Source organism: Gymnoscopelus braueri, assembly GCF_963280865.1.
Source record: "Gymnoscopelus braueri genome assembly, chromosome: 15".
Lineage (NCBI taxonomy): Eukaryota > Metazoa > Chordata > Actinopteri > Myctophiformes > Myctophidae > Gymnoscopelus > Gymnoscopelus braueri.
In genome coordinates this window covers 21,013,703-21,026,129 of record NC_137620.1, presented here as the reverse complement: position 1 = coordinate 21,026,129, position 12,427 = coordinate 21,013,703, and the positions used below count along the sequence as shown (strand labels likewise).

At 41.2% G+C, this 12,427-nt stretch overlaps 1 protein-coding gene across 11 annotated transcripts in view; it reads left to right on the top strand.

The window, feature by feature from the left end:
- The first annotated feature begins 11,279 nt into the window (after positions 1–11,279).
- The window catches only part of LOC308102303 (VPS10 domain-containing receptor SorCS2-like), a 223,507-nt gene continuing 222,359 nt past the window's right edge, over positions 11,280–12,427 (top strand). For all 11 annotated transcript variants that reach the window (XM_080451951.1, XM_080451950.1, XM_080451959.1 and 8 more), the window contains exon 1: positions 11,280–11,852. In XM_080451951.1, the coding sequence (XP_080308077.1) occupies positions 11,394–11,852 (459 nt within the window). In that variant the 5' untranslated portion in view covers positions 11,280–11,393. The remainder of the gene's footprint in view (positions 11,853–12,427) is intronic.

Below are 12,427 nucleotides of genomic sequence, written 5' to 3'. Positions count from 1 at the left end.
ACTCCTCCATGTCATATGATCTGGTGTCAATCATGTTGTGGACTGGCCATTGATGCCATCTATTGGTTTTATTGTGCACTGCACCATGTGCTGTTTATTTAACCAAACTGCATCACCCACATTATTTCATGTCATGGCCCATGTTGATGCCATACCATAGAGTTATAATATATCGGTTGATACAGCAGGCTCTGTATCGATGCACATATATGTATTGCCATATCGATATTTTTTTAATACAACTTTTTTAATGTTAAATCTTTTTCTTCAGTGATACACCACAATTGTTGTTTAAAGCAGTTTTATACTTGATAGTGTATCTATAAAGGATATACATGTGGACCATCCCAATTTACAACACAGGCATTTAGGACTGCTCTACGGATAGACTTACAAAGTTAAGATCGGAATATGACATGAACCCTAGTCAACGGTAAATGGTTAAATAAATAGTGCTAAGAAAATACAACAGACAAATAGACCTACTGTATACTGTAACTACAAATGTTAAGCATGCTATTTAGATGTTATTTATTTAGACAGATGCTAGGTTTGATATTTACCTGGTATCCTAGTTACTTTGATATACTAAATTGGTCTTTGCACTCTACCCGTCGTATTCTGACTAGGGTTCATGACATTTATTCTAATTGAACGTTGAGGAAAAGGCACTTGGAGCAAAACTGACAGACATGTCTGTAGGTTTAACTATTTATTAGCAAACGTACTTTATGGCCATTCTTACAGCTTGAGCTCCTAATCCAAGTGGCTGCTTACTACTACAAAGTTCAAACCCACCAACTACCTTCCTTGACCAGTTTATATAGCCCTCTCTCTGCCCCTATCAAAGCAGACAGATCACGTCTATTCTGAACCTACCAATAACAAGGTGTGTCAATCATATGAGCATCCATCCAGCATCAGCATCCATGTTGGTGTTCTAGTATGTCCTGTCTCCTTCCCATCTGTATTTGAATCAGAGACCTTAAGTGAAAAGTACACACGACAGACTGCAGGCAACATTTTGAAGCTACAATTAGTACAGATGTTAACCCCCATCACCTTACATTTTGTAGTGAATGTGACCTTTCCTGACCAAAACCTTCAACTAGTTTTTGTCAGCTCATAAAGCTCCTTAACTCATTCACTGCCAGAACTTTTTTTTTTTGCGTTTGCCCACTGCCAGAGATTTTTAATTAAAAAAAAAAAGTACTCAGGAGCCGAGATACAAAATGTTTAAGTTTTAAGTTAACAAGGAAGTGGATGGGAGTCTAGATCTTCAACAAATCATATCTCCTTGGTCTTTGGGTTAAAAAATAAATAAATAAATAAGAAAAAAAATAAAATTAAAAAGTCGTTTTAGTCGTTCTTGGCAGAGGGGGCTTAAAGGACAAAAGTCGTTTTAGTCGTTCTAGGCAGGGAATGAGTTAATAAGACTCTACAACTTATAATTTGAGCATTAACCTTGACCTGTTGGGTCCCATTCAGAGTTGTTTGTTCAAGTTATCAGCAAGGGTATTGTCTTTCAGACATAAATAACTCTTTATTCTCTTGGTGAAACACGTAACACAGCTCAATATTAAGGGCCCCTCTATTATTAGGATGTGCTTGCATGTGTCATTTGATTTGACATCATACTGTAGCCTACTACTTGTTTCTCCTATTATGTAGAACAACATACTGTACATAAAGGTCATACATATTATTTTTGTTTTGCAGGTGTTTTACATTCATAATGTACATGTATAGCATTGTATAGCTGTCACTATCAAATACTTGATATTGTACTTCACTGGAAATTAATTAATGCAGTTGCTTTTTGGGAACAGTCGTGTATGGCAAAGTATAGACACTAAATTATTCAGAAAGGGTAGGCACAGGACACACTTAAAACGAACAAAATGCTTTTAAATTGCTTTATTATTATTTCTGCTGTATTGCCTAGAGAAAAATAATTTCATTATAACGGTCTGTCAGGGAGCTTCACTCTTCATCTTTATGTAAGAGGAAATAAAATGATAAATATATTAATATAGAGGTTTCACTTTCACACACAAAAGAAAAGAAAATGTTTAGAAAATGTGTTCTTGCTTTGTTTATTATAGGCTCTGACATTTGTGATTGATCAGAATTCCTAAAATGTTGCCAGATTACACTGAAGTGGACTACACTGGCACTAAATCTATTGCTTATCGCCACCTTATAGTACAGACATCAGCCCTGCCTATCTTCTACTCACATGTTGTCATTTCCCTGATCAGCTTGCCACTGTAAAACTGGACTGTTTCCAATCATTTGTAGGCAGTTTGTAAAAGCATGTTTCTTGTTTCTGGGTCCCATCACAGATTTAGTTATTTCTACCTGCTTCATGTTTTTGACCCATTCTGCCAGTTTTGGGGAAATGTGATTATTGTCTGCTACCCAAGTGGATTTGCTTGCCTGAACTCAACTGCTTCCATGGTTTTGTCACCTGACTGCCTCACCTCTCCGTAAGCCTTGTCCTTAGTTAATACATTATTGGATTAAACTTGCTCTGACTGCATCTGTTTGCCTGCACATAACAGTTTGTGCATGCAGAAGTCTCCCTCTGTCTCAGGACTACGCACACACGCACGCACGCACGCACGCACGCACGCACGCACGCACGCACGCACGCACGCACGCACGCACGCACGCACGCACGCACGCACGCACGCACGCACGCACGCACGCACGCACGCACACACATTTAAAGATCATCCATCACTCACGGCGTGTTATGGATTGAGAATGAGAGGGATTTGTTCTCATTGTACCCTTCATACAATAATTATTTCATTGTATTTATTTTTTCATTCAGTTTCCCTTCCTCATTGAAGCCCTAAATTAAATGGGCTACGACATAAAACACTGCATGTCTACCACAACAAACATCGCTCAACAACTTGGCCTCAGGTCCCCAATCAACACTCTGCATCGTTTGGTTTAAACACACAGGCGTATACCCTCGCACACCCCCACACACACCCCCACACATACAAACTCCTTGCTTATGTGCTTTATGTCAGTTTTGGCCCACAGAGAAGAGAACCTGTCCCCTTTTGATTGTAATTGAGTCGTTGTTTTCCTAGCACGTCGTAAACAAATCTGTCACAATTAGCCAGTGTAACCAAGTACATGTATTCAAGTACTGTACAATTTTGAGTAATTATTTGACTTTCTTCAGTTGTTAAAATTTTCAATACTTTTACTTCTACTCCACTATCTCAGAGGAAAATATTGTACTTTTACTCTAGTACAATTTTATGACTTCAGTTACTAGTTACTTCGGCTATCTTCAAAAGATTTTTTAAACATATTTTGAACTTGTGAAATGGGACATTCTGCACAATGAGTACTTTTACTTTTGGTACTTTAAGTATATTTTGATGCCAATACTTTTGCACTTTTACTCAAGTACATTTTTAATACGGGACTTCCACTTGTAACAGAGCATATCTACATTGCAGTATTGATACTTTTACTTAAGTAAAAAATGGGAGTACTTTTTCCACCACTGCAATTAGCATTGTTGCAGCAGAGACGTTTTTCTTTTATGACCCAAGTTCGGGCACACTCGGCATCATGGTCCGTGGAGTGCTTGGAGGGTTCCTATGTGACAGTGTCAGCGATGCTGTGTGACTTAAAAGAAGGTCCCTGAAGGCCATGGGGCTTGATTGAGTGGGACTTCGTGACTGGAAACTGGCCTATACTACTGCCCCCTGGGAAATTTCACAAATGAAAATCCAACACCCCTATGCAAAAAATGTCATATAGCGTCTGCAGAATGAATCTGTTCTGGAGTATTTATTGTTCCTCCAAAGGGACACACAGAATATGAAAGTAATGGAAATGAGGCTGAAAATGTTCCGGTGCGCTGTACGGAACCACCTCTATTTCATTCCCAGCAGAGTAACTCATAATACAACGCCTCCTTCATCCAATAAGGCGTCTGATGTGATAGAATAAATCTCCAAGTGTAAATGAGGGCCAAGCAAGAGCACTTATAGCTAGAGCTCCTTTATTTCTAATCCCTAATTGTATTTACTACTAGTTGTATGTCTTACTTCTGCATCTCTCTTGTGTTTCATACTGTAACTGCAGTACTGCCGTGATGACAACTGAATTTCCCCTTTGGGGTCAATAAAGATATTGCAGGGGTCTTCAACGTTTTTCAGGCCAAGAACCCCCTAAGAAAGAGAGAGAGAGAGAGAGAGAGAGAGAGAGAGAGAGAGAGAGAGAGAGAGAGAGAGAGAGAGAGAGAGAGAGAGAGAGAGAGAGAGAGAGAGAGAGAGAGAGAGAGAGAGAGAGAGAGAGATTTTTCATATCGTTTTCATAGACTTGTTTGAAAGCACTATCATCAGTGTTGTGTTGGATTCATGTTAATGTGTATTTTCAGACATTTCACAACTTGAACACTCAATACTTAGTAAACCGTTGGCTCTGTACTTGGTCGGCTCTTTTTTTCCCTCTACACCAAACCTCTTTGCTGAAAATAGCCGATCTTCTAGCTCACAACGCCTCACAGAGCTTGTAGATCTGCTACTTTTGGCTAAAATTCTACTCAGAATAGAGATGCTAGGGTAAGTTGTTAAAGTAAGGGCTCTATCCCTTGGGATCAATAAAGATCTATCTATTCCTTCTCAGCTGCTCTAGTGGGTCCTCAAAAGGAAAACAGGTCAACAACAGCAGCGTCCCGGGGGGGTCTGTGTACTTTTTGATCTACAAGAGCCAACAGTGGTCATCCATGTGCTTGGGGAAGACTCTGACACTACCTGCTATTTGGATGAGGGAATCAGCTTGGGAAAAAAGAAGGGGAAATATTTCACACTTCAGGGATTGATTGATTGATTCATGTTTTTATTGATACAAATCTATCTATTTGTACATATCTGCCAGAGAATCTTTCAGGATGTGTAAAATACAAAACATCATAGAGGATCGAGCTATAATCTTACAGTGCATGACTAATGCAAATTTCACACTCCACCAGAGCAAGTAAATATTATTCCAAATAAAACAGTGGAATCCCATCATTTAAGTTGCCATTCAGTTATTTTCATTGAATGTTGTGAAGGGGGGAAATGAAACGTTTTAAATAATTTGGGTATAATTGAGCATGCTCAGATTTACTTGCAACACTTTGAAAGCCTTGTTTTTCTTTCCTTCACTTTTTTTAAAAGGCCAGGCCACATGTTGCAAAACAGCACTCAAGGCTTTCAGGTGAGTGTTCATAATTCAATGTGAGATAATGTGTGTGTGTGTGTGTGTGTGTGTGTGTGTGTGTGTGTGTGTGTGTGTGTGTGTGTGTGTGTGTGTGTGTGTGTGTGTGTGTGTGTGTGTGTGTGTGTGTGTGTGTGTGGGTGTAGGTGTGTAGGTGTGTGTGTGTGTGTGTGTCTGTCTGTCTGTACCCATTTGTGCACACATAGATGCACATATGCCATGGTACGAAAGGACTGTCAAGTCCATCAGTCAGATGGATGAAAATAAAATGTAAACAAATAAACGGACTGAGGATAGACACGCGCACGCGCACGCGCACACACACACACACACACACACACACACACACACACACACACACACACACACACACACACACACACACACACACACACACACACACACACACACACACACACACAGTAGCCTACACAGTACACACACAATGGATTTTGTTAACACACTGGGCGGCAAGGTGAGGAAGCACTGGGTGAGGGAGTTAAGAAGGGTGTGCAGGGAACATGACAGTGTGTGTTTGCATGTGTTGAACGCTCCAGAACGGAGGCAATTACTTTCCATGGTCGATTACTGAACACCTCATTATTCCAGCTTATTACACGGCTTGGTTGAATGCTTGATTCTGATTGGTCCATCGCTGAATTCAGTGGCGTGTTATTTCTTGATAATGACCGATGAGCTCTATAATGGACCACTGTCTAATCAAAGACTCAGAGCACCTTCTCATATCAATCTGCGCTGCTTGATTTTGTGCCGTAACCCACATGACAGCCATGTAGCACTTTGGTCAGCACTTTGGTCAGCTCGGCTGTTGTAAACATGCTATATAAATAAAGTTTAATTTGATTATTTGATTTGATGTAAACAAACACACAATGTCATTTACACCTAAAAGTTGCTCTCAAGGATGTTTTGTTTTGAAAACATTTGAAGCGAGAAATAGACAATGCAATAACCGAAAATGTATTCTATTTATGTCTGCCCAGCACAACACTTGGAATATTTCATTTCCGTAAGCAAGGAAATACTTTGTTTTGTTGTTGCTTTTGGGTCAATTCATCAATTTATTTATTAAGTAGCCGTGTAATAAGTGGGATAATTGACAGGTTACCGGTCATTATTGAGAAATAAATCTCTTCAGGGTGATTGGCATCTCTGCTACGAGTTGGTGCCTAATCACCCTGTTGAGATTCTTTTCTCTATAATGACCAGCAACCCGTCAATTATCCCTTGCATAACATCCAGTTAACATGTGCAGATGAATCAATGTGAGTGCGTGGCGAGCGCACACACCCTCACCAAGGGGACCATCATGAATGGGGTATTTAATTCTAGTGTGATAAAGGTTTCAGAATAACTTGATCATGCCCATGAAAGATCTACACCCCCACACATCCATATTTTATGATTCGTCACTGAGGCTCTGCAGGAGTTGTACAGTATCGCATTGCTAATTTGTAGAGTTGTTCCGATATCAATTCCAGTATCGGAAAAGCTTACGATACTGCCTAAAATGCTGGCATCGATATTGATGAGTATGCCGATCTATGCCATTCCGATGACACGTAATTTATCACATGATTATGATATTTCATTTACAGTAATATTATGAATGCTTCAGTTAATGTTGCACTATTGTTTTATACTCCAACTGCACTATTTACATTATCATTTTACTAACTTGGAGCCGCACTTTAACTATTATTAATGGAATTTGTATGTATTCCTACATCAGTGGTTCAATCATCAAAACTCACTTTTCTCAATTTCAAGGACCCCGATAACTCTGAGAGTGTTCAAATGGAACCAAAGGGAGGGGTAAGGGTTCATTTCGGCTTCATTTCGGGTTCATTTCGTTCCATTTGTACACTCTCAGAGTTACAGACCTGTAAGGGTCCATTTGGAACCCCCTCACAGCCTGGACCCCACTTTGAGAACCACTGTCCTAGATTTTTTTACATAACACACTGTCATCGGATCGGTACTCAGTATCGACCGATACGCAAGCTGTAGGTATCGGAATCGGTATAGGTAATGAAAGAATAGCATCAGTACATCTCTTCTAATTTACTGACAACTTTGAGTGTATAAGAGTCAGTTCATTCAACCTGACGTATTTAAGCAGACTTCAATATATACTGTAATTTGCAATGCTTATTGATTACTCCTTGGCATAGTGGTGCAAGTCTGTGATCAATGACGAGATGAAACCCTTACATCATTTTTTTTTTGTTCAAGGTTTCTTTATTTTATATTTTTACATACAGGTCAATAACAAAGGCATACAAAAACAGTGAATGTATGTTACCCCTCCCACCTCCCCAAAGTTCCCGCTCCGAAAGAGCCACAACCCTGGTATCTGTACCAAAGGACAATACAAACAAGTCAATTTTTTTATATATATATATATATATATATATATATATATATATACACACAGTAGGATATATATATATTATTAAAGAAAGAAACCCTTACATCATTTAACCACTAACATGAACCCTAGCGTCCCTAATCTGGGGTATACATTCGGCGAAAATAGCCGATCTACAAGTTGGGAGCTTGTAGGTCGGCTATTTTGGGGCGAAGATGTTTGGTGTAGAGGGAAAAGGGAGAGGGCCTAGTTTAGACCCGGGACTCTGGTCAACTAACAGGATTACAAAGGCCCAGGGTAAGTGGTTGTTAAACACAGTGTTCTGGGGAGAGGCATGTACCTTCAACAGTGGGAGTCAAGGTTGTTAGCATACCACTGAATTGCTCAGAACATATGGATTTTTCATGGATAAATGGATATTAAGATCAATGTGCATAAGTCACACAACACCACAGGTTTACTTACTCTGTACAGCTTTCGAATATGGTCTGGGGATTTTAGTGGAGACCTGTAATGACTATTGACTAAAATGGATATTAATTAATTCAGTCACGCATTCACTGACAACTTTTCCATCAAATACCTTATCCATTCAGTGGCTATATCATTTGCCCTCTAATGGAGTGAAATTAATCCATGTATTGTAGATACATTATCAAGGAATTTGTGTTTCTGATTAAAACATTATAGTGTATTAAGCCATCACCTATTCATATTTTTGCTGTCATACAAACATATGTTCCAAATAACTTTTTGTGGCTTGCACCCTCTTCAAATCTGAGGGGAGCAAGAGAGCCCTGGGACAAATCCAGTTGAAGTACACAGTGTAATTCAGGCTCTGTTTATCTGCTTTGTTTGCTTGCTCATAGACAATACAGACTGTGCAGACTCATTGGAGACTCCAATCTGTACTCCTACGGCCTTGATGGCATTTTTTTTGCACCACAACTGCTCTTGCATGCACCGACTCAACAGCAGTATCAAATATTTACATTTTAGCCATAGGAGCTGCAATTAGAGAAAGTATTCTGGCCGAGGTCATGGATGATGCACACTCTACCATCTGTATTTCCTTGTTTGTTTGCCGATGTTTGTGGCCCTACTGCACTACCTTTCACGTCTTCTCATTAGAACCTCTTGCAGAGAATGGACAAACACTGTAGGAAACGAAACAGCACTGAAGTTAGCACTTTTTTGCATCCCTTTCTTCTAATGTGAATGTGAAAACCGCTTAACTTGCTCTAGCACTGAACAGACTAACACCACGAATGGCAGCAAAGCTTACAATTGGTTCACAAAGAGCACACCTACTTTGCAATAACTTTGCAATCGGAGGCGTACTGTTTCTCTAATTATTCATGGCCCCCAGCACAAATGGCCCCTGCGTGGGGCTGTCCATTAGTCCAATGGCCCATTATTCCGACGTCCCAATAGTCTGACTGATAGTCTGAATGTTAGGTTAGTGTGAGGTTAGGGTTAGTTCTAATGCGCGTCGTCAGACCAATGGTACTTCGGAACAATGGAAAAAAATACAAAGTACATTTTATTTTTTAATATCAATACTTTGCTGTAGCCAATTGAAATTTAGAACATAACATTCTGTTACCTTGACCTTCTTTGTGACCTTGAGGTTTGAGCTTTTTTTAATTACCTTGATCTTGATTAAGACAGTGAACTGTTATCTTTTTGACGCCAAAATGTATAATTTCTTAATACAGTACATACTGTAATGCATAGGTGTACACATCATATACTGTACATTCAGTACAAGTGCAAATGTTCACACGTTCATACACATACATACTTGGCTGCATATTATTATCAATCCCTCCGCACTCATATTCACCACGGCAGACACTTTGTTGTAACGATAATCGTATTATGTTAGCTCATTTGTATCAATACAAAGAAACAACTATCTCTCCCTCTCTCTCTCCCTCCCCCCCTCTCTCTCTCTCTCTCTCTCACACACACACACACACACACACACACACACACACACACACACACACACACACACACACACACACACACACACACACACACACACACACACCGCTCGTGTTGTTTGTGCCGAGGAGACATCTGACCATCACATAGCGCTCCTGACCTAAGGGTTAATCCAACTTCTTCCTATAATTGGATAGGAGGAGGTGGGACAGAGAACTAATGGGATTAAATATGAACCTTAACCTATAATCACCGGCGGGTCACCATCATACAAATAGCTTTTATTTCTCTTCCAGGCCAGCTACAGATGGAGATGGAGGTTAATTTCTCTTAGCATTAAGAGTGGGTTGGTGTAGCCTATGCACCTATAATGTCAGGGAAGTATATAGGCTACCAATTCAAAGAAATAATGTAATTTACATTTTAGTTGATGCAGGCTACAAAAATGGTCAATATTGACGTTAAACATAAGTAGCCTATGGTTCCCGAGCCATGTGACCCATAGGTCAGGAACTTTAAATAGTGGCAACATTCTAAGAAGATGCTGGGGTGGGGAATTAAATCAGATAAATGATCTTCTGGGAACCAACATAGGGACACTCAAATCCTCTCACTTGCTGTAGTTCAAAATCTGGGTGGGGAAGTGAATGTTCACCGCTGAAGTGCCCTTGAGCAAGGCACTGAACCCCAACTGCTCCAGTGGAGCTGCTTAGTGGCCAACAGCATAAGACTGTGGTTGTACTAGTCAGCTCCCAGGTTTTAATGTGTCTGTCTGTCTGTGTGTTTCTATGTGCAGGGCGTTGCTGAAAATGAGCACTTGTGCTCAGCTACTACCCTGGGTAAAAAAAAAAAAAAAAGTGTGTCAATTTTGTAGGCCTACGTCATAATAGCAAGCTGCATCATCCTCCCTGGTATTGATGGAATAAGTACTCACATGTTTTACTTTTAAGTAAAATAATCAATACTCCAATGTAGATTTACTCAGTTACAAGTACGGTATTAAAAATGTGCTTGAGTCAAAGTACAAAAGTATTGGCATCAAAATATATTTCAAGTACCAAAAGTACTCATTGTGCAGAAAGTCCCATTTCACAAGTTCAAGATGTAGACAAATCTTTTAAAAATAGCAGATCTACAAGCTCACAACGCTTCGCTTTGCGACGCGTTGTGAGCTTGTAGATCTGCTATTTTCAAATAACCAGAATATATATAGGTCTGAAGTGGATAATGTATGTTTTGAAATAATAACCTAAATAGCAAAATAACTAGTAACTAAAGTTGTCATATGATTGTAGTGGAGTAAAAAGTACAATATTTGCCTCTGAGGTGTAGCCTAGTGGAAGTATTGAATATTGTAAATACGCAAGTAAAGTAAAAAATACCTACAAGTACAGCACTTGAGTAAATGTCCTTAATTATTTTACACCACTGGAATGTAAACATTAAACATCTAGGCTTCTGTATGCAGTAGGTTGTGGATGATTGGTTATCTTGCCAGGCAATTTGAGCTGCTGTATTAAAGTTGTACGGTGACTGCGCCGCCAGATGGCGTCAGTGCAGCGTTTGTCAGCCCCTGGTTGGCACGCAGACGAGAGCGCGTTGTTTCCCCCTGGATCCACTCCCTCCCTCCCTCCCTCCCTCCCTCCCTCCCTCTCTCTGTCTCTCCGTTTCTCTCTCTTCCTCTCGGCGTGTACAGTTGATCTATGTCTCTCTCTCTCTTCCTCTCGGCGTACACTACAGTATATCCATTCATCTCCTGCTCGCGTCGGCAGTCTCTCAATCAGCGTCCGGTGATTAGAGCGCTAGTACCATGGCGCGAAGCACGTTACCTCTGCGCCCCAACGACGGAACCGTCTCCGCGCGCGGTCCACGCGTGGCGGTGGTGATGATGATAGCCTGGGCTTGGATGTCACTGACGGCGGGCACCGTGCGCTGTGACAGCTGGGTTCTAACCCGGAGCGGCGGCGGGGAACACACGCTTGACGGCGGCGGAGACGAGCGGGGCTCCCCGCCGGGTTTGACGGACGGAGACGGTGAGGTGGGCGGCGGCGTGGAGGTGGAGGACTGGCTGCCCCGGTACAGGAGAGCCCTGCCCCGGGACAGAGGTGATGGCGAGGTGGGCGGCGGCGGCGTGGAGGATCGTTGGCCCCGGGTCAGGAGAGCCCCGCTGTCCCGGGACAAACTGTCCCTGCTCAGCAGCTCCTTCGTGCTCAAAGGGGACGCCACGCACAACCAGGCGATGGTCCACTGGACGGGAGAGAACAGCAGCGTAAGTAGCCAACACTGACTGTACCATCTTTTGATTGATTGATTGGTTGGTTGATTGATTGATTGATTGACTGACTGACTGACTGACTGATTAATTGATTGGTTGATTGATTGAATACTTTATTAACAATTTGCAAAAAAAGAGCACTGAAAGTACAGTTCTATACAAAAGGATGCTAAAAAAAAAGATGAAACCCAAGAAAGCACTATGGCTTGTTCCCATTGGGGTCCATCCATGTGTATATTCAATTCATTCGGCTGCCACTCAGTGCCACGACGCACGCAAGTCGACGGGAAACAAGTTATTGTTCTCGCACTGTGCGAGTGTACACACACACACACACACACACACACACACACACACACACACACACACACACACACACACACACACACACACACACACACACACACACACACACACACACACACACACCTCCTCATCATCATCATCATCATCCACTGTATCATTCCCATCCCCTGAATCCCCATCCATCCTCCTGTTGTTTTTTAAGCATCCAGACATTCAAGAGTTGCAGCTTTCCAACCTAATGTATGCTTACATACATTATGGAT